We start from the raw sequence: 22,310 nt of genomic DNA, 5'->3' as shown, positions 1-22,310 counted from the left end.
ACACACACACACTCACCACCTCTAAAAATGTGATTACATTAGCACCTTCCTTTTTACATATTCATCTAAAACCAAAGCCTGAAGGGAAATCAGTCTAGATATGTCTGCTTGAGATTTTGTGTCAAATGTGTGTGTGTGTGTGTGTGTTTTGAGTGTGCATGTTGTGTGTGGGCTCCTTGTGTGTGCAGATGCTAAGCACTGTGTTTTAACTGTGCCTGTACCCCCCCTCCCTCCTTCAGCAGGTCTATGATACTCCCCCCATGGCAGTGAAGGGCCCCCCCAGTAAAGAAGGTGGTCAGGACATCTACGACACACCGCCCAGTGTGGACAAGCAGACAGTGAGTCCTTTCCCCTCTCGCCTCTACCCTGCGCCTGCACATAGTGATGTTGTATTACTGTACGTGTCCATATGCACTGTATATGTGCATGCACGTCCTTTTTGCAGTTAGACAACATGCATTTAGTGTGGGAGTCAGTGCAAACTATTATGCTAACATGCTCATCATATGAGGAATACGTGGGTGGGCTTTGGGCTTCTGTGTTAAACCTCTCCGTCATGTGTGTCTGTTACAGGTGTATGACTTCCCGCCCTCGGTCAGTAAGGACGTGCCTGACGGTCCCGTGAGGGACGAGACGTACGACGTGCCCCCACACTTTGCCAAAATGAAGGCCCTCGATGGCCAGAGCCATGGCTACTTGCCCACGGGCCCTGAGCCCCCCATCCCTGAGGACGTGTACGACGTCCCCCCGCCCTCCATGACGAGCAAGCGCCCCCCTAGGGACGGCCAGGAGATCTACGACATCCCCGCCAGCCTGCGCAAGGGCGGGCCACCCAGCGAGCCGCTCCCGCCCGTCCCACAGGCGCAGGACGTCTACGACTTCCCCCGGGAGCGGACCGAGGACCAGGGCGACTACGTATACGACGTACCCCCGCAGGTGGTGCGCGATGCCGCCGGTGGAACCGGCGAGGACCAGCTGGCGCTCAACAAGCGGCTATCGGCATCCAGCACGGGCAGCACACGCAGCAACCATTCCTCGTCCTCGCTGGACACCGTGCCCGTCCGGGACGCCCCGGCGTCCGGTGCCGGCGTCCGCCTGCTGGCCCTGGACCTGGACCAGGCGATGGAGCGGCTACAGCGGCTGCAGCAGGGTGTGGAGAGTGCCGTGTCGGTGCTCATCGCCTACATCAGCGGGAACTGGCGGAGCCCGGCGCAGATGGAGGCCAACCTGCCTGGCCTGCACCAAGCAACTGACCGCACGCGCGCCGCCGTCCGTGACTTTCTGGAGTTTGCCCGTGGCGCCGTGGCCAATGCCGCCCAGGCCACTGATCGCTCGCTGCAGGCCAAGCTGGGCCGGCAGGTGCAGAAGATGGAGGAGGCCTTCCAGGCGCTGGTCAAGCACAGCCAGGCCCTGGACGCCATCGGCTGGTCGCCCGCTAAGCTGGCGGCCGGGGCAGCGCTCACGCCCAGTGGCGGCCAGGGCGACGACCTGGACCGGCTGGTCATGTGCGCACGCGGCGTGCCCGACGACACCAAGCAGCTGGCGTCCTTCCTGCACGGCAACGCCTCCCTGCTCTTCAAACGGACAAACAAGCTGCAGCAGCAGCAGCTGCCCCTGCCGCCACTGCCCCACTGCGCCGACAACAACAACATCTCGGCTTATCAGACGGGCACGCCCGAGCGCGCCAACATCCAGTCACGGCCACTGCCCTCCCCGCCCAAGTTCACGGCCGAGGAGGAGTCACCCGACCGGCCTTACGAAACCACTGAGGAGGGCTGGATGGAAGACTATGACTACGTGCATTTACAGGTGAGACAGGAATGCCCTGTGTCTACGCTCAGGATGGACGGCATCTCAGCAGATCATAGTATTTTGTCTGTGTATATTGTGAAGGTTCAGTACATTGATACAGTTTGCTAGTTTGCTAGCAAAGCGTTGTTGATATTTGAGGTCAACAGCCAATCAAATTACTCCCCTCCCTTCCATGCTCCTGAAGCAATGTGACGATTGGCTGGAGTTGTTTATGGCTTGGTCCGAGCAGTTGTGCTTGTTTCCTATTACTGAGCCAGAGCAGGCAGCCAGAAGACTGGAGGAGGAGCTATTTGCTAAATGTATCAAAAAGGAGCTATTTGCTAAATGTATCAAAAAGCATATTGATCAGAATCACAGACTGCACCTTTAAGTTTCCCCTAAACATATCAAATGGTTTTGGTTGCACATTTTGGCTCCTCATCATTCTGATTTCTTTTCTCACTAAGGGCACTGTGATATCTTCCTTCTAAAGAGTTAAAGATGTTATCAGTATATCAGTAGATATCTCTGGCATCACACAGATGTCAGTGTCTTTAATCATGCAACGGTCAAAGTGTCGTCATTAATCGCATGTGTAGGCGCAGCACTGCTTTGTGTGTATCCACATGAAGAACGTTATTGTCTCTCCTCCATGAGGTGGTGTCACCATGTATAAGCTGATCTGTAGAGGCACTTGACATGAGATAACATCTCAATGGGCCCTAAATCTCTAAAATCCCCTTTTAAAACCTGAATAATCAATGTGCAGGACTCAGGAACAGCTGTGGTGAGGTAACGCCACCTGCTTTTTTTAATATGATATTCCACTGCCACCTGCTGGGTACCTGTGGAGTTGCAGTGTTTTTGAGTTGCAATACTGCTGCACTACCACTAGTGGTCGTATTTGTCACATGTTTTAATGGTTATTGTTCAGCAGAGAGTAAAATATGCCTTTCTGTCTGACCTTTTAGGGTAAAGAGGAGTTTGAAAAGAATCAGCGGCAATTATTAGAGAAAGGGAATATTACGAGACACAACAAAACTCAGCTGGAACAGCAACAGGTGAGAGATTTGATCTGTTAAAAGACCTCACAAAATCCACAATTGTTATGTTTGTGTATACCACTAGTTAAAACCAAGTGAAGTTAAGATCAGATATCAGTACCGTTACATATCTAAATAGATGACAGAATGTTTTTTAAAACAGTTTAAAGAGTTCAAATGTCCGTCCACTCATCTGTAATCTTCTCCCTGCTGCAGCTGAAGCAGTTTGAGCGGCTGGAGCATGAGGTGACTCAGCCAATCAACCACGACCTCACAGGCTGGACCCCCGCCGCGCCCCACCCATCCGCCCCGCGCAGCAAGCTGAGCGCCGGCGACCACCAGCTGCTGCTCTTCTACGCCGAGCAGTGCGAGGCCAACATCACCACACTCACCAACGCCGTGGATGCCTTTTTCAGCTCGGTGGGCAGCAACCAGCCGCCCAAGATCTTTGTGGCGCACAGCAAGTTCGTCATCCTCAGCGCGCACAAGCTGGTGTTCATCGGCGACACGCTCTCGCGGCAGGCCAAGTCGCCGGAGGTGCGCGCGCGGGTGGCGCAGCACAGCAACGCGCTCTGCGACAAGCTCAAGGACATCGTGCTGAGCACCAAGACGGCAGCCCTGCAGTACCCGTCGCCGGGTGCTGCCCGCGAGATGACCGAACGGGTGCGCGAGCTCACCGGCTACACCCAGCAGTTCCGCATGGCGCTCAACCAGCTGGTGGCCATGTGAAGCATCACTTGGGGAGGACGGGCGCTCTCAAGGCTGGTGGAGAACTCCTGGACTTCTTGGGTGAAGGGAGTGGACAGAGAAACAATACAGGCCCCGTAGGTCTCAACTCTTTCCCAAGCCCATTGAGAGCCCACCATGCCCGCACTCAACTGCGTTTGTAATTCTTTTTTTAAATCCCGTAAGAAAGGACAGCGGACTGTCTGACTGACCCAGGGGCCAGTGGTTGTAAATTAATTATTGTAAATATTTAAGTATACGCTCGGGATATGGGGGGGTGTTAAGAGGGAGAGACTGAACTCATACTCTAGTTGTTTTTCAACATCTTTGGAGTGAGGGAGGACATAAAGGAAACTAAAAGTAGTTTCTAAACATGGTCCATTATGATTATTGCTATACTGTAATGACTGATTATTATAATTGCTATCATTATTATTATTACGACATGTTGATTAAGGATGTTCAAAATTTCAAATGTGTATGTAGTAGTACTTAACGCTGTTTTTCATCAGATCAATCATCGATGTGTTTTTTAATGAATAATGTTTTGATTGGAATGATGAAACAGTGACTGAAAATGGAAAACGCTTCTTCCCTTCTGTCAACAGTGAATGCAGGGTGGGTCGGGTGCTAAGCATGCTGGGAGTTACCCCAGGAGTGATATCATTGACAGGCTCTTAACACAGTCTTCAGACTGGCCACTGTCAAGGGACATCTTAAATGTTAAGTGCTCTGAAAGCAAATTAAAATGTCCCCATTGACTTGACACATTTCAGTAGCATCAACCCCATTCCCTTCCCTTTGGGGAAACCAGCGTGGATGGCAGTGCTTCATACATAATTATGGAAAAAATAACAGCTGGTTTGAGATTTTTTTTATTAAGAATTACTAAATGCACTCAAAGAGAAAAGGTTTGCATTTGCGTGAACTGAAATTCCTTTTTTTTAAAAAAAAAAAAGCACAAAGCTTTGTAGGTTCACTGAGAGCACATCAGCTCCTGGTTCTCTCCTCCATGACTTGACCACAGCAGTGATCCACAGCTTTAGGCCAGTGTATGAACATGTGTACACTGCAGTATCTCCCTGAGTTCCACTTTAAGGGTCAGTTTTTGGGGTTAGATAGGAGGGTGAAGGGGCAGAAAGGGGGCGTTGTCTGGTGATGCGCCAGGCCTTCTCACAACCCTCCACATCCCTGCTGGGCAGCACTTCGGTTATAGCAGACCCACACCCTGCAGGTCAGGGGACGGCACTGGGATCATAGGGATGGGATTGCTGGGGGGAAGCGGAGAACACCCTCTGTGCTGGCTTGTGCTAGCTCTCTGCAATTATGGTCCCTGACAGATAAGGTTTCAGTGCGAGATTTGTCCAAATATGTGTTTGTGTGTGTGCGTGTGTGTATGTGCCCGCACGCTAAGGGCTGAGCTACATCAGGCGCGTGTAACAGAAGCGTTCCGTTCACATTGCGTCTGCTGCAACAATTAGCTTCCATTATAATCAGTGGAAGTAGCTACACCAGACGTGACAGTGGGACGTACGTTCGAAAAAAAATAGACCATTCATCTAAAATGGATTTTACGCGTCGCGAACGAAACGCTTCAGTTACGCGCCTGGTGTAGCTCATACCTAAGGCCCCTCTCAACCTCTCAAAGGCCGCACCAAACCCCGCCCCGAGCCATCATCTAAATCATTTATATTAATCTGTATGTGAAAAAACAGCACCTTGAAAAGATTTCCTCAGTGGCCCAGCTGTTCACATGACTCAGCTCTTCTCTGCTCTGTGACACTACAGCAGCTGTGCCCTCCCATGGCGACTCAGCAGCTCCAGAGAAGCGTTGCGTGACAGTGTCTGGACTGGTCGGCATGGAGATGATCCCTGATACACTACGTCTTCTGTGTCCACCCTGTTGGTTGTATTCTAAATATCAGAATATGTCAGAGAGAGTAGTTCAGTGAAACTTTATTATGCTATTAAGTACTGCAACATGTTGTTGTGCATTTAGTCGAAATCCCTATCCAGTTTTAAAAAAAGAAAGAAAGAAAAGTAAATTGAATCAAAAAAGGTATTTGTTGTAATGTTCTGTTCTCAAATCTGTGTTGAAAGGATTTGAAAGATATTGAGGTATCTGTTTAAGAACATACTGTACATTACGTAACTGGAAAATATATGTTTAATATATTTTCATTAAAAAAATAAACTGCAAACCAACTTTCGCTCTACCTAGTCTTTACTATTATCTTGTCTGAGACTGAGATATGACACTAAGGCCCATTCATACCAAAGATTCGCGAAGAGACAAAACCGTTGCAAAAAGAGTTGCAGCGGTTTGAATTAAATGTTGCACGTCCTTGCCAGGTGTTGCATGCCGTCACAAAGCATCACTCGACGCGAATCTTTGGTTTGAACCCCCCCCTAATAGTATGTGCATTTGTTGTTGCATGCATTTAAATGACTTTCAAATGTATGTGCATATCTCCACTGACACCACATGGACCACCAAGATACCAAACAATGAGAGATGCCCAGTTAAAGGAGAATTCCGGTGTGATATTGACCTAAAGTGTGTTGAAACATGATACCGAGTGTGAACGTATGTCTCATAGCCCATCTCGGCTTGTCCCCTGCACTCCAAAAATCTGGCGCTAGTTAGCCGATGCTACCAACAGCTTTTTTCAATGGTGGTGCTTCGCATCGGCTAGCCATGCAAATAAATCACTGTTTTACACCATTTATGAGGCTCAATGTATCTCCACACTTCATTGGTAGACTTCCGAGGGCCCTGACATTTAAAAGCGAGACATTGAGAACTTTGAAAAAGCACTGGTAGTTTACTTACAAGGCGATTTATACAGACAGTATCTTCCGCGAAGTTTAGCGTTTGTAGCCATCTTGAATTTAGTCATGATAAGTTGAGCGACGAGTAAGAATGAACAGGTATGATAAGGGATCAGATTCCAAAAATAATTCAGTGGAAATGCATGGATTCCAGTTGCTGCTACTGGAAGAAACTGGAATCCATGTATTTCCACGGAATTATTTTTGGAATCTGATCCCTTATCATACCTGTTCATTCTTACCCCCATGATGGTAGAAAAAAGTGTAAGTGCAACTGGAATCAGTGCTTCAAGAACCACAACACACTTACGTATGCAAGACATGGGTTTCAGCTGTCGCATTTCTTTGTGTTATGTTCTCTGATGAAAGTAAATTTTGCATTTCCTTTGGAAATCAAGGTCCCAGAGTCTGGAGGAAGAGAGGAGAGGCACAGAATCCATGTTGCTTGAAGTCCAGTGTAAAGTTTCCACAGTCAGTGATGGTTTGATGGTCAACACAGCCATCTACCAGTTTTAGAGGACTTCATGCTTCCTGCTGCTGACCAACTTTATGGAGATGCAGATTTCATTTTCCAACAGGACTTGGCACCTGCACACAGTGCCAAAAGATACCGGTACCTGGTTTAAGGACCATGGGTATCCCTGTTCTTAATTGGCCAGCAAACTCGTCTGCCCTTAACCCCATAGAAAATCTATGGGGTATTGTGAAGAGGAAGATGCAATACACCAGACCCAACAATGCAGAAGAGCTGAAGGCCACTATCAGAACAACCTGGGCTCTCGTAACACCTGAGCAGTGCCACAGACTGATTGACTCAATGCCACGCCGCATTGCTGCAGCAATTCAGGCAAAAGGAGCCCCAACTAAGTATTGAGTGCTGTACATGCTCAAACTTTTCATGTTCATACGTTTCAGTTGGCCAACATTTCTAAAAAAACATGTTTTTGAATTGGTCTTAGTAATATTCTAATTTTCTGAGAATTTGAGATTTTCATTAATTGTCAGCTATAGGCCTAATCATCAAAATTAAAAGAAATAAACATTTGAAATATATCAGTCTGTTTGTAGGCTAATGAATGAATATAATATACAAGTTTCACTTTTTAAATGGAATTACTGACATAAATCAGCTTTTTCATTCTATTCTAATTATATGACCAGCACCTGTAGGCTATATAATTTCGTTTGGCCAAAGATCGGCTCAAAGGAAGGACAGTCAGCGGCCCATTGGTTCATTTTCCATACTAAAACTGGACTGATCCAATAACAGCTCTTCCCACCCCTCCCATTTTGGCTCAGAGCCAGGATTCTGTTAGCCATCAATAGTTTCTCGAAGTAGACGCGCCTACGTTGAAATTGCGGCGGGTGCGGTAGTGCCTATTGTGCAAAAATAACACAAATGCAGAAGCTTCAAAAATATACAATATTGCTAGTAGGATAGCCTATGTCAGCAACATGTTGAAGTTCGTTGAATTTGAGCAAGGAGACGTAAGCAAGCATACAGAGCTGAGGGACAGAGCAGGTGGTGGAGAGTGTCTAGTTGAGGCTACATGAAACAAGAACTCAGTGATGGAGCAGGTACGCTATGTGTGACATGCTGATTATGATGACTTATTAATTGCAATAATGTATTAAGGCCGTGTTGGATCATAATAACAAATAGCAACTTAAGTTTTCTAAATGAATGATTTGCAAACCCGGACAGCAGAGTGTCAAATCGACGTTAACTGTTAGTCAGATTGAGCAGCCCAAAATTCAACATCGACAGCATGAGTGGCGATTGGTCTGTTAAATAGGGCATCGGAAGCGCTCTCTTGGTAAAGATGCCCTAAAATAGGCCTACTGTAGACTGACGGAAATATAGGCTACAAAACGTCAAGTCATATTCATGCACAAGCCAGCTAAACTGTATAACGATAGACTACTGAATATTAACGGAAATTAGTTGTTGTAGCTGTACTGTTCTAAAATGTAGGCTTACCAGCAATATGTAGGTAGGTAGTAGGCCTATAGCCTAAAGGAATAAAATATTTCCACCATCAGGCAACACATTGCCCTGTTTATTATGACCGCCGCGCAGCGAAGCGGCGGTCATATAGGTTTAGTCAGATTTTTTTTTTTTTTCGCATGCCCAAATTTCCGTCAATGATTCCCGGGACACTGAAAGACCGGGGTACAGTTTTCTGTGAATATCTCGAAAACCGTAGGGTTTAGGAGGACCATTTTTTTTTGTATGTTGATCTCAAGGGGCCATGTCAACCCATTCTATAACCACTCATTTTATGTATAGCGCCACCTAGTTAAACACAAAAAAGTAAAAATGAGGTGTTGTAATTGAAGGTATCTGTGACCTAACATAGTCAAAACTGCACGAAATTGGAAGTGTAGGATCATTATGACACCCTCCGAATGCATGCCAAGTTTTGTGTACTTTCGTTCATGGGGGGCCTTACAATAAAATAATTTATGTGTACAATTAGTGACGCATACCAACAAGGATTCCCCGACACTGAAAGACCGGGGTACACGAAACTTGATGGGCATGTACCCCCACATGGATAGCATGGAACCGTCATTTTTCGTTTTGATCTGTAGCCCCCCCGCTGGACTGGACCCCCCGAAAGGAGGGTAGGGCAGACACAGTTCTCTGTGAATATCTTGAGATCTGTAGGGCCTAGGATGACCATTTTTTTCCGTATGTTTGCCTCCAGGGGTCATGTTAACCCATTTCATGTGCACACATGTGCACAAACAGATACACACGCACACACATACATTCACAGTAATCATACGTATGACACATACTCACACAGTAGACATATGTACGCTTGCATGCACAGGCACATACGCAGGCACACACACAAGCACACACACACACACACACACGCACACACCCTCATACATAACATAAACATAACACAAACAATCAAGAATTTCTCAGAATTATGAACAGGCAAGATGGAGGTGGGGTTGTATAAAATGAATTTTACATGTGAAATCTATGAACTAATCATGTTTTGGTACTTGTTGTCTAGCAGATACCAGTGAGAATTGAGTGTGGATAATGCAATTTAGTGAGACAGTTAGAATCATATAGGCCTTTCAGCGTGATTTCTTTTTGTGGAAAAAATGTGCTGGACTGGGCGGTGGTCATATTTTGTACCGCTCTGCGGTACATCTAGTTTTCTGTTGTTTCAGTTGTCCTAGCTGGTATAAATAAATTGCATTAAGGTGTACAACAATCTAGGTAATTTAGTTCTTTACATAGGCTTCAGTAATGTTTTGGTAATGCTATCAATCGAGCATTGTATAGTTTAATGTAGCCTATTGAATAATTTTAAATGATACTGAAGCAGAAATTCTTCTTTCATAATTGCTTGTACTATAGCCTACTTGAATATGGAGATCATGTGATTGTGCTCCATGGCTACCTCTGATCAGTCAGAGTGATAGTGTAGAGAAGGGCCATCTGAACACAGCAAGTGTTTGCAGTCAGAGAAACGTTAGCCTGTCCATCAGCTATATGTTCTTCATAACTTTTACTAACCTCAGTCTGTCAGTCAGGTCTTTATTTTGCTGATTGCAGTTTGCCAGCTGAAGAATATGGCAGTTGCGTACAGTTATTGGGGTGTGACCATAGCTTAATGTGTATATTTGGTTAACAAGAAAATTAAGCAAAGTAAGAGGGCTGAAGGACATCTGAGGACAGAAAAGTGTCCATAACAACACCCGAAAACGCTTTGTTAGGTGGATTGATGTCATATCCCTTATTGGTTTGCCAAGACATCAGAATTTGAACACCAAATTTGAATTGGATCTTTGACCCCTTTGTGAGGATAAAGGATGGAGCACCATTGCTCCAGCCTCAGATTTTGCGCAGATCTCAAATTGGGTTAAATATTCTGCAGAATATACAGTCATTCTACTGCTCAGTGTTGCATTGGCTTAGACTTAGTCAGGCTGTGTCACTTTGTAGTATTGTGATTAAAATATTGACAGTTCAACGGCTATTTTCATCTCGGCATGTTTCCTTGGATTGAGGTTTACCAGAGTGCTAATTTGGTTTTGGGTAGGTGTGTTTTTCCACCACAATAGCCAATGAGGCCTACATTTGTCCATTTTCAGGGTAATGCAAGGATTTTTATATTTAATATAGTATATAGTTTAAAAGTTGATGTATTGTAATGGATGTTGATAGACAGAAAGTTGAATGGATGTTGATAGACAGAAAGTTGAATGGATGTTGATAGGCAGATTGTTTAATGGATGTTGATAGGCAGATTGTTTAATGGGTGAGTGAAAGGTTTGAAGAGGATGAATCGATTGAAAGTTGGATAGAATTATTAGGCGGGTCAATATATGAAAAAAAAACACCTAACCTCAAAAAAAATTGATACAAAAGGTTTTTCAACTGATTATGATACCTTTAGATGTACTTAATAACATATTAAAAATCTAGTAAATTCTGACCCCAGTAAAGGGGTCATTTTCAAGATGGCGTCCAAGATGGCCACCAGAAGCTAATTTGGGATATCTGAAGCATTAATCAGCCTAGAAAAGTGTTTTTCATGTTTAATCAGATTTAGCGGTCACTGAGTCATATATGTCACACTAAAGTATCAGATCATGATTTTCAAAGACTTAGAATTTTCAAGATGGCGTCCAAGATGGCCACCGGAAGCTACTTTTGGCTATATCTGACGCATTTTTCAGCCTAGGAAAGTGTTTTTCGTGTTTAATCAGATTTAGCGGTCACTGAATCATATATGTCACACTAAAGTATCAGATCATCATTTTCAAAGACTTAGAATTTTTTCAAGATGGCGTCCAAGATGGCCACACTAAGCTAATTTTGGCTATATCTGATGGCGTCCATTATTCAGCCTAGGAAAGTGTTTGTCGTGTTTAATCAGATTTAAAGGTCACTGATTCATATATGTCAGACTAAAGTATCAGTTCATAATTTTCAAAGACTTGTGTCATTTTCAAGATGGCGTCCAAGATGGCCACCAGAGGCTAATTTTGGCTATATCTGAAGCATTATTCAGCCTAGGAAAGTGTTTTTCATGTTTTATCAGATTAAGAGGTCACTGATGACTCTTCATCTCCACCTTTTTTAGTGTTCTTATAGTAGGACCTGAGGATGTATGATGTTTTCTCTCTCAGTGTCACCATGCCTTCAAAACCTTTCCCTTCTGTGAAACATATGTCATTCCCGTACCGCTCCCTCAGTTTAGCTTTCAGATACAGATTACCAAATGGAATGGAATCAACCTCAATCAAATACTCTTTCATGTTAGATCCAAGTACAGAGACAGTCAACTGTTCTTAATTGTGTGCATTTCTGCAAGACACTCCGCTGTTCGTGTAGAAGATATGGATTACCTTGCACCGCTGCCTGTGGAACGTGTCAAAATGAACAATGTGACAATCCACACAAGTTCCTTTCAGAGGAGTCAGAGGATGATGAATAATGATATAATAATTATTTCTGATCTAAATGCATATAGTTTAAGATTCAGTTTAATTAGCTCCCCCCTAATGATAGATGCCAACAATTATTGATCTACACAAATATACAATGCATGCCTATACAGTACATGGGTCATGGTTCATTAAAGTCATAAAACAGCCACTTACTCGCAAACTCTACTCTACATATTGTAAAAGCACCCTGTACATAAAATATAACATTAATCAACAAAATAACATTTCCATCTTCCTCCACACCAAGCATAATACATACTCTATTCTGTATAGGCAAATATAGTGTAAAGCCGATACATTTTGGCATATACAGTCCAGGGAAAACAAATGAAACCTAAAATATATATTTTCTGAAAGCATATAATATATAACCCTAAAATATATATTTTCTGAAAGCATATAATCTGTAGATAAGATATAGCACCATTTAAAACATGTCCCATCTTCCTCCATGCCATGAACAATGCATTGCCCTCTATTCTGTATAGGCGAATCTAGTGTAAAGGGGATACATTTTAGCCTATATTGTCCAGGCAAAACAGATTAAACACCCAAAACCATATATTTTCTAAAAGCATATAACCTCTAGATGAGATATAACACCAGTTAAGACATGTCTTATCTTCCTCCATGCATGCACAATATAATGCCCTCTATAATGTATAGGCGAATCTAGTGTAAAGGGGATATATGTTGGCATGTTAAGTCCAGGGAAAACAAATTAAACACTCTAAAATATATATTTTCTATATATTTTCTATATAGGGAGGTATGATAATTGCCCACATTAAAGGTAACATTTATGCTGGTAATAGCCAGTGCTGTGATTTGATCAATGGTTTAATGGCAAACTTAAATAAGTTTGCTGCATTTGTAAATGTAGCCTATAATAATCTACACAGAATCAGACTTCTGTGTAGATTATTAGGCTATATTTGCAAATTATCACCAAAAGTCAGTATGAAGGCTTTAGTAGGCTATTTAAGCTACAAAAAGTATTGCCAGGATGACGACAGGACCCTTGCCTGGGAGGGAAGTATATCTTAATTTTGACTAAAAATAAGCTTCCCTTGTGTAGGAAAGCCTATTAAATTCATACAGTGAGTATACAGTAGGCCAACTTATGCCTATGTGTTTGGATGTTGCTGCAGTGGCTGCTACAACAATTGAGGGAGAGAGTGCTGGAGGAGGAGGAGGAGGAGGAGAAGAAGGTCAAAAAGAAGAAGAGAGGGGAGAAAGAGCACAGGCTGGGCAGTCCAGTACCAGGCAGGAGGAGGAGGAGGAGAGAGACAGGCAAGAAATGGATGAGGACATGATGGGGGCTAGACGTAAAAGCCATTTATTTCATATTGCGCAAATGTTTTTTTTTATGTATTGGGTGTTGGGGGCCTGTGCCCCAGCAAAGCTCTAGGTCTAGAATCGCCCCTGGATGAATGGATAGAAAGTTGGATGGAATGTGCCTTATATCCTTGTAGAATGGAGAGACACGGAGAGTTGGCCTAGTTAAGCAGAAAGCAGTTGATACAGAAGCAATCAGTTTAACAGGCTCTTTGATGAGGTCAGAGCGGTATAGATAAAATCCAGAGCCATAGAAAAGTTTTATCTACCGCTCTGATAAAATCTAAATCTTTTTCTATGGCTCTGGATGAGGCCTAGTTGAGCAGCTGGCGGTTGATACAGGTGCAAATCAATGTAATTAAGCCATTGTGTTAGCCCATATTGATATAATAATATAATATTATGGTTTGCTCAATTGAGGGTTTACTTGAGTGCTTATGAAGGATGGGGTTTCTCTCTGATGTATCAATTATTGGTTACATTTTATTTGACAGTATTGACATAAGAGTGACATGACACTGTCATGAACGTGTCATAAACGTTTATGACATAACGCTTCTGTTATTAGGTGACATTTGGTTTTTGTCCTAAGTTAGGTTATAGGATTAGGGTTAGAGGTTAGGATCAAGGTTAGGGTTCATGTGCCATGACAGTGTCACGTGTTCATGCCAGTGTCATGTCACTCTTATGTCGATACTGTCAAGTAAAGTGTTACCCAATTATTCATTGTTGGCTGTGTTGAGTCATTCACTCTCTTTTCAAGTTGCTCCATGGGAGTCTGGGCCGGCAATTAATTCACATAAAATGTCAGCCAACTAAATAAAGATAAAGAAAAAAAGATGTAATTTATTGTATGTTCATTCAAATATTTGTATATATCCACACAGATAACAAATCAGCTGTCTAAGGCTGTGAGCATAGTCATTGTCTCGCGCTGAGCATCATGCAGTAAAGCAGATGACTGTTCATGTGTGCCTTAAGAGACTGATGACTGATGTTACGCAAGAGGAATTCAACATGGCCTGCTATTTCCATGTCTAGTGATTTTTCACTTCCTGTCAGCTGGTGAAATGAACATCAATAACAGAACTTATAGGAGGAAGTAGACTTATGGCAAGCATGAGGTAGAAGGGAGCTTCACAGAATTTTCATTTTTAGAGGAAAATTTAAAAAACAAAATGGAATCTGGAATGGAATCAAATATCACATGGCCATATTAGATCTATATTAACATCAACATTCAGCAGTACTATAGGCACACAGTGTGAATTAAATGCAATATATAATAGAATATAATAATCTTAATGAGACCCCAAAGAAGCTGTAAACTACAAACAGGGAGTAAGAGTAATGACAGAGTGGACTACACAGATTAATTACACATCAATATACTTTAAAGTAATACTGGCAATAAGTTAGGTATTAGCCTACACAATTTGATAAGATACTGACATAAGAGTACAATTTCACAGAAAAAGTCCATTCAATATTTTATATGTAGACTTAAAATTAGATTAACAAATAGACATGCCATCATTAGATAGTCTGTCGTCTAGACCTCAGGTTAGAATATGTCTGGCCTGGTGGGTTTTTGACATCCTGTTTTCAGTTGGTAATTTTAGTTCACACAGATCTGCCTGCAATACAGCTCAAAGTATGCACCCCCGTAAGTCGTACCCATGTTACAATCCACTTCTATGCGAATGACTTACAGCTGTATCTCCCACTTAAATCCAGGGACTCCCTACGGGCTCTGCAAGAATGCCTTGAAATGAAAGGCTGAATCAAATTCTGGGCATGAAGTTGAAAAAATAAGTACCGTATTTTCCGGACTATAAGTCGCACCAGTCAAAAAATGTGTCATGAAGAGGAAAAAAACATATATATATATAAATATATATATATATATATGTTGCAAATGAGTCGCAGGACCAGCCAAACTATGAAAAAAAGTGTGACTTATAGTCCGGAAAATACGGTAGGTAAATGATATGAGGGACTTCAGGCATTCTTGAGAAGCGTGACAGCAACAATGTTCAGCAACAGGCCATTTCACACATTGTCTCTAAACAAATGCTATTGCACAGAGAAAGAGCTTCAAAGTTTACTTTGATCTATAATATTATTCTGTGCTTTGATTAACTTTGATTTATTGCTGAAAACTGTCAGGGATTTCCTGATACACTGCAATAAAATCTAGCCAAGCATTATTAATCATATATTAACATCAGAATTAAACAAACATTGGTATTGTTTTTAGTACGAAAACACCTACCCAGTGCTCCCTCTTAAGATCATTTTGACTTGATAAAAATTTGATTTATTTTAAGGTGTCAAGACAAATTTCCTTAATGCGCTGGCAGCCAAATTTGCTTGTTTTGAGGATCAATCATGGAAGAAAACCCGCACACTATTGTTTGCCGTTGAAAAATAAATAAACTAAGTGTTTAATCCATCAACCAATGTGCTACCAAGTGAGGTGACAAACGTTTCGGTCCTCAGACCTTCATCAGTGCAAAGACCTTGTTTTGATGATGAAACTGTTATTAAATTAAGTCAAATGATTTTACGAGTAAGCGCTAGGGAAGTGTCTTTGTAATAAAAACAATAACTAGATTTTTTTACTTTAATATAAGATTAATAACACTAGTCAGACATACAGTTTTTGCAGAGTATGTGAGTACATGAAAATATCCCATATCCAACATGAAAAAGTAGTTAGGTCTGTGTTTCCATGGTGGCCTCTGCTTTAGAGGTTTTGTCCTGTGTGGCCTGTTGCGAGGAAGACTGCACGCGTTCTCTTTTGGTACTGCGTCTCGGCCGTGCTAAGAAGGACCTTGAGGCAAAGGCATAGAGGAATGGGTCCAAACAACAGTTCATGTAAGAAAGAGTCTTGGCAAAATCCCCTGCCATCCTCCGTACATGTTTTGCCTGCTTGTACTTATCATGGTTAGAGTTTTTAGTCAATATGGCGACAATATCCACAATGTTGATAATATGTGTTGGCATCCAAAATAAAAAAAAGACCACCACAATGCTAACTACAAGTCTGGTCATCCTCTGTGTACTTAAGAGGTTGGCCTTGGGCACTTTCTTGTATAGGCACAGATAGGAAGTCACCAGGACAGAGAACGGGATGGCGAAGCCAAACAGAACTTCGTACAGAAGGACAGACACTTTCTGCCACTTTCCATCTACCTTTTGACATCTCAGACCACCAATTTTAGCAACGACACCACGTGTTGGGATGATAGGCAAGGCAAGAAGGCCTGCTACGACCCAGAGGGCAGCGAGCCAAACATGCTTACGCCGTCTCTGTAGCCGCTCCATCAGCTGCCGGTTGGGCCTTTTTGCTTTCATTATGTTGTGATGGTGCACGCTCATGGAGGTAACGATGAGCACACTGGCATACAGGCTCCAGTAAACTAGATAGCTGAACAGCTTACACCACCAGTCACCAAGAGACCAGCCCTTGAGCAGTGCATAGATCCAAACGGGAATCGTCAACAGGGACAGTGTGTCACACACAGAAAGGCTAAGCATGAGCTTCAAGGTGAAGCTCATGTTCTGTCCTCTGATGTTGCGGACGATGGCGATGATCACTGCAATGTTGCTGGGCAGACCCACCACGGCACACAGGCCCAGGACCACCACAGGGATGACCTCCTTGGCACCCCAGGTACTCCCGTTAAAGGTAGTGGTGTTTAGTTCCATGGCACCTGATAGGTTGAGGTTAGGCCTATATGTATTGAACTCCACGAGACTCTAGGTACTTGAGTTGAATGTGGTGTTTTCCTGCACAATCAAAGCTGATGGTGGAAAAAAAGTGAGTCATAATGTGTCCACAATCTGCTCATGTGCTGGCTGAATTATATAATATAGTTTTTAAGATGGCTGGACATTTCTGCATTTGGACCCCAAATTAAAATGTTTTCAACATTTCATCTATAATTTGGCCTTTAAGGGTGGTATACAGAAATATAACAAACAATATCAAAATAAACCTTAGACATTATGTTAGCAAGAGGAAAAGAGGCGACAAAAAGCATTTTCAAAACCGATCTTTCATTTCATTTCATTTCTCTCTCTTTCTTCAATGTGAGCGCTGTTTGTTTACTAATCTACTTTATCAGGCATAATAAGAAATGTCTTTCAAGCTAACAATCATGGTTTTATTAGAAATCTGTTAGATTGGTCTGTGTGGACTGTTAAAACAGTTAAAAGTTAAAACAGCTATGATCAAACAAAAATATTTAAATTCTTGATGATTTCACATTAATTCCATATTACATGTCAATGTTCATTATTAAAAGCTTCATTATCAAGATGAAATTAATCACGGTTACTCTCAGAAAACTTTTATCGTTTGACAGCTCTATTTTTTTGTGTATGACCAACCTTTATATCCTGTCTCCTGTTCTGTGTCCAGTTGCGACTGCGTTGCGTTGCAGCGTTTTTCTACTAGTTGATACTGTGAACTGCTAGTTTCACCTTTTCTCTCTTTGTGGCAACCTTTATATCCTGTCTCCTGCTCTGTGTCCAGTGAACTGCCAGTCTCAAATTTCATCAGAGGCTATTACAAGTTCATTCCCTTTTTTGAACTTTAATTTAGATTGAGCACATATACACCACATCATATAGTGTATAGTTCTTGTGTGTGCCAGCACTCAAAGTAGAAATGGAGAAGTTCAAAACATTTCACAAAAGGGAAGTTTATCATATGAAATTAAGTTCTTCATGAGTAATGAATGTGTCTCATGTTCTCTAATCACAATGCAATTTCAAGAGATCATAAGATCAGAAAATGCATATCAATGTCAACAGCATTCAGGGTCCTCAAAGTCCATGAGTGAGACCATCCTGATCTCGTGAGCTTCAGGTTTTCACTCGCAGATCAGTCTGGCAACTATCTGTTAAAGAGAATTTGAAGCAGTTCACCAAACGAACGTCCAATCAGCGTTGGCTTTGAGGCGGGTTGAGGTGTGACGCAGCGAACAACATGATGGCATCCACAGATGAGATGAGCATAGCTATCGCGCAAGTTTTATTTAAATTAGAAAGTGTTCCTGGGTAAGCTGTGAAGCTCTGAGTCTCAGCCATGCAGCTGGGAGGAATTAACGACACAGACATCCTCCACGGCCGATTCCAGTTCATAATGGAGGAATATACTTTCTTCAGAAGTGTAGGGCCTACCGTGAAAACTTGATGGGAATTGTCGTTGATTAGGTTCATGTCACATACAAATGGTAAGTTAAAACATCTTAATGTTAGTTATGTTACCTAACTTAATTGTATGTTAAACGAAGGCATTAGAAGAACACTTTGTTCATCTAATTGGTTGATTAGGCCCGTCGATAACCAACAAAGGTGGTGATAGACAGATGGTTTATCCAATCAGCTAACCTGTATTTCCGCCCTTTCCCAAAAGTTCTTCAACGGAAAGTTCCCAGATGGATATGCGGAGCAAATCCATCTGGCGGAGTCAGGTTAGCTTTTACCAGGCGGAAATATTGCAATGGATGATTTACCAACGTGACACCGGTGTGATACAGTTTTGCCAAGGCTACATGCGTGAGACGCTTGTTTGTTTGAAGTGCTTGTGTAGGGTATCATGCTGGTCAAAACGTTATATAATATAATATATATAATGCTGAATAAAGCACACAACTTTACTGAAGCACATACACTGTTTAAAGTCACAGACACAACGAACTAAGGTAACTGTTATGCATGGACGAACCTATATGGCTTATACATACCGGTAGATATGGCTGTGTAGTCTGTGTACCATAACATTTATTCCTGAAGGCGCCTGCTCACGGCTGTAAGCTAGGCTAAAAGTTTAACGTGGGCAGGTTGCAAAGCATCAGCTTTATTTTACTGAGCGACTTGTCATTAGGTCTTGTGCCTAGTCTAAAAAAGCTGTTCCAGGTCAGTATATAAAGCTATCTATTGCTTGCTTGAGGTCTGGGAATTGCATTTACTCGGTTTGGCTGGGAGTTACTGTATGTTGGTTGTGCCTGTTTTGTGGCTGTCATCAACAAAGTCTCTTCCTGAGGAGACTAAAGAAGGTCCACATGGTGATCCTGGTGAACTTCTACCGATGCACCATCAAGAGCATCCGGTATAGCAACTGCCTCTGACCAGAAAGCACTGCAGAGGGTGGTGAAAACTTCCCCTTGTATCACTTCCCATCATCGAGCCTATATAGGGCAAGCAATGCTTGCTTAAGGCACACAGCATCGTCAAAGACTGTTATCACCCCAACCACAGACTGTTCACCCCACTCCACTCCAGGAGGCTCTACAGGTCTCTCCACACGCAAACGACCGAAAAGCCCATTCATGTAAATGGATTTTTTCTACAGCACTCTGAAGAGCAGTGTAATAAGCCTGTATAACAGACATAATAAAATCAAATTTACTCTAAAACTAAACAAACTTTCAAAGAAGTTTGGTAGGATGCTTGCAGCTGGTGTGATGTGGTTTCTGATGTAGTCATTTTGTGACTGTAGTAAGCATCTATGAAAAGTAACTTGGACAGGAAACCCACAATGAGGAACTGCTAAAATGTACACAATCTGCTTCAGCATAATACCATCATCATGTTTTACTTTTTTCTTTGTCACGGCACTTCAATAAATCATAGCTTTTATAATGATTGTCTGTTAATTAAGCAACCTTTCTACTTTATTAATGTGGCGGAGGCGCCACATTCATTGTTCTATTTTTTTTTTTTTTCAGATTGCGAGCAAGTGATGTCTGCTGAGCTTAGAGGTAGCCCCACTTGTGAAATGGAGGAGGGGAGATGGGAGGCTTTGCAAAGCCAGAGAGTGTGATGTAGTGGGCAAGAAAAGAGGGTTTAAGCAAAGATTGTAGATAGAAATAAATTTTTGGTTTACACTATAAACTCTCCCCATTGTGAAAGCAACAAAAGATTTGCAGAGATGAACCAGCACTGTCATGTGTATTTATATGAGCAGTGACACACGAGGTGAGTCAGACGGGGGCACAATACCCAGTTGGCCACCTCAAGTGCCACCCCACTAGAGATGTGATAGTTAAGCTTGTCAGCCCTGTATGTTGGTTGAACTCGAATTGTTCTTCATTTGTCAAATTGCTTGTTTTCAATTCCTTTTTTACTTAAGATAGGCTAGAGAGGAGCCTGCATACATTGGCAGGTTATACTGCAGGTGCAGCTATTTCGCAAGAACAGCTGAGGAGTAAAAGAAAAGATAAAAGTGCCGTGTTGCTTCTTCGACTCTTACTCTTTAGTAATTCTTTGCATAAAATAAACAGTCTGGTTAATAATAATTCATAGCCTAGTATTAAATGTAAGACTTTATGTATTGGTTTACTTTTCACATGTTATGTTTAGCCTATGTGCCACCCCACTCTGCATCTGTGTCCCAAACAGCCAGTTAACATCTCTAGTGGCAATTTTCTTATAAATTTGCCACTAGTGATGTTAACTATTTTTGAATTAGTAGTAGAGCACCAGAATCTTTCAGTTTTTGCTGAAGGCATGAAACTTGGCACAGTTATACTACTACCCCTAGTGATCAAAAATTGAAATGGACCCCAACACATAGCACCCCCTAGTGGCCACCATCTTGAATTCAAATATGGTCACCATTCTTAACAGAATTGTTGATATAACTTCAAAATTAAACAAGATAAAAAAAAGGTTTTAAAGTTCTAACACTTCATTTTCAGGGTCAAGGAAGCTATTCACATGATTTCCAAACAAAGCTTATGTTTTTGAGATCCAATATGGCAGATACCAAATGTGAAAATATTGCCCATCTCTATTGATGATATTGATTGATGACCATGATAGAAATATCCTTCAAAAACAATTTTATAAAATTCATAAAAAAATCATTTTATCACATGACAACCTCAAAAATATTTGAGGCATCAAGTATAACTAGAAATGCAATTCCGATGAATTACACGAGGGGATGCAATCTGCTGGTTAGGGTGTTGGTGGGGCTGTTGAGCTTGCTGCTAGCTGGTTGGTAGGGTAATTGTGATACCTGCAAAGGTGCTTTTAGAGTAACCAAATTTGAATCTTGTGTGACATGGCATTCTTGAGATATCACACTCAAGGTGTTTTTGACCTTGACATTTGACCTTCAACCTCCAACATCAACTCACTTCACCTTTGAGTCCATAAAAACATTTACCAAATTTGAAGCATGTACGTCAAGCCGTTCTGGAGATATAATGCTGAATGCATGAGATATGGCTAGGACTTTTATTTTGACACACAGGAAACACTTTAACAGGATGTGTAGTTCAGGTAGAGCTAGATTGTATGCTTAGAGGCTGAGACAGTTGAATTCCTCACAGGTGACACTTGTGCCAGTGTTCTGATTAGCCTGGGAAAAACTGCTCTGAGAACTACTTAACGAGCGCAGCTGGCTCTATTATGACATCACAGCCCCCATTCAAGTCTATGGGGGAAAAATACACTTTTAATTACAAATATCTCAAAAAGTATAAACTTCTCAAAAATGAAAAACGGATAGGACGGTAACGCCTTGGAAGATATAACAATAATACATATACATACATATAAACATATATAAAAAAAAAGGGAGAGGTGCCTACGGAACGGTGTTTGAACCAAATTTGTACGTTAAGCGGTTTGGGCTGAATAGCGTGCACAAAAAGGTAAAAAGAAAAATAATAAGAAGAAGAAGTCTCCGGATTTCAATAGAGGGGATGCATCCCCTCTAAATCTGTTAAGATTCCAATATGACCACCAGTACTTTTATGCTCTCTCTTTCACCTGCTGTCTTAGATTCTCTTTCCACCTGCACAGACACTGAGGATCTACTTACTCTTTTTAATACATCTTGCCTTGCCACTCTTGATTCGGAAGCTCCTTTAAAACAAAACCGGTGTAAATCCAATAGGTCAACTACTCTTTGGCTAAATTCCACTACCTGTTTGCTCAGAAAGGCTTGTAGGAAAGCAGAGCGAAAATGGAAAAAAGATAAACTACAGGTCTCCTATGATATATTTAGAGATTCTCTTAAGGCTTATCAAATCACTGTCAAAGCAGCAAAGGCAGCTTTCTATGCTG

General features: G+C 42.2%; 2 protein-coding genes across 4 annotated transcripts in view; one reads left to right on the top strand and one right to left on the bottom strand.

Moving 5' to 3' along the window:
• Nucleotides 1–5,765, top strand: part of bcar1 (BCAR1 scaffold protein, Cas family member) — a 79,508-nt gene extending 73,743 nt beyond the window's left edge. For 2 of the 3 annotated variants that reach the window (XM_048256820.1, XM_048256819.1), the window contains exons 4-7: nucleotides 240–338; nucleotides 574–1,809; nucleotides 2,763–2,852; nucleotides 3,051–5,765. In XM_048256820.1, coding sequence (XP_048112777.1) covers nucleotides 240–338; nucleotides 574–1,809; nucleotides 2,763–2,852; nucleotides 3,051–3,563 — 1,938 coding nt within the window. In that variant the 3' untranslated portion in view covers nucleotides 3,564–5,765. The remainder of the gene's footprint in view (nucleotides 1–239; nucleotides 339–573; nucleotides 1,810–2,762; nucleotides 2,853–3,050) is intronic. The other variant, XM_048256821.1, reaches the window with a different exon arrangement.
• Nucleotides 5,766–6,177: 412 nt separating this feature from the next.
• LOC125303394 (leukotriene B4 receptor 1-like) lies at nucleotides 6,178–16,931 on the bottom strand (the record flags this gene model as incomplete). Its single annotated transcript, XM_048257150.1, has 2 exons — nucleotides 16,054–16,931; nucleotides 6,178–6,193 (listed from the first exon to the last, which is right to left on the bottom strand). Coding segments are annotated over exons 1-2 (894 nt in total), but the record flags the coding sequence as incomplete, so codon positions are not given.
• Nucleotides 16,932–22,310: the final 5,379 nt, after the last annotated feature.

This window comes from Alosa alosa, chromosome 11 (assembly GCF_017589495.1).
Source record: "Alosa alosa isolate M-15738 ecotype Scorff River chromosome 11, AALO_Geno_1.1, whole genome shotgun sequence".
NCBI classification, from domain to species: Eukaryota; Metazoa; Chordata; class Actinopteri; order Clupeiformes; family Clupeidae; genus Alosa; species Alosa alosa.
The sequence above is the reverse complement of the archived record's forward strand: the minus strand, read 5'-3'. Positions and strand labels throughout refer to the sequence as shown.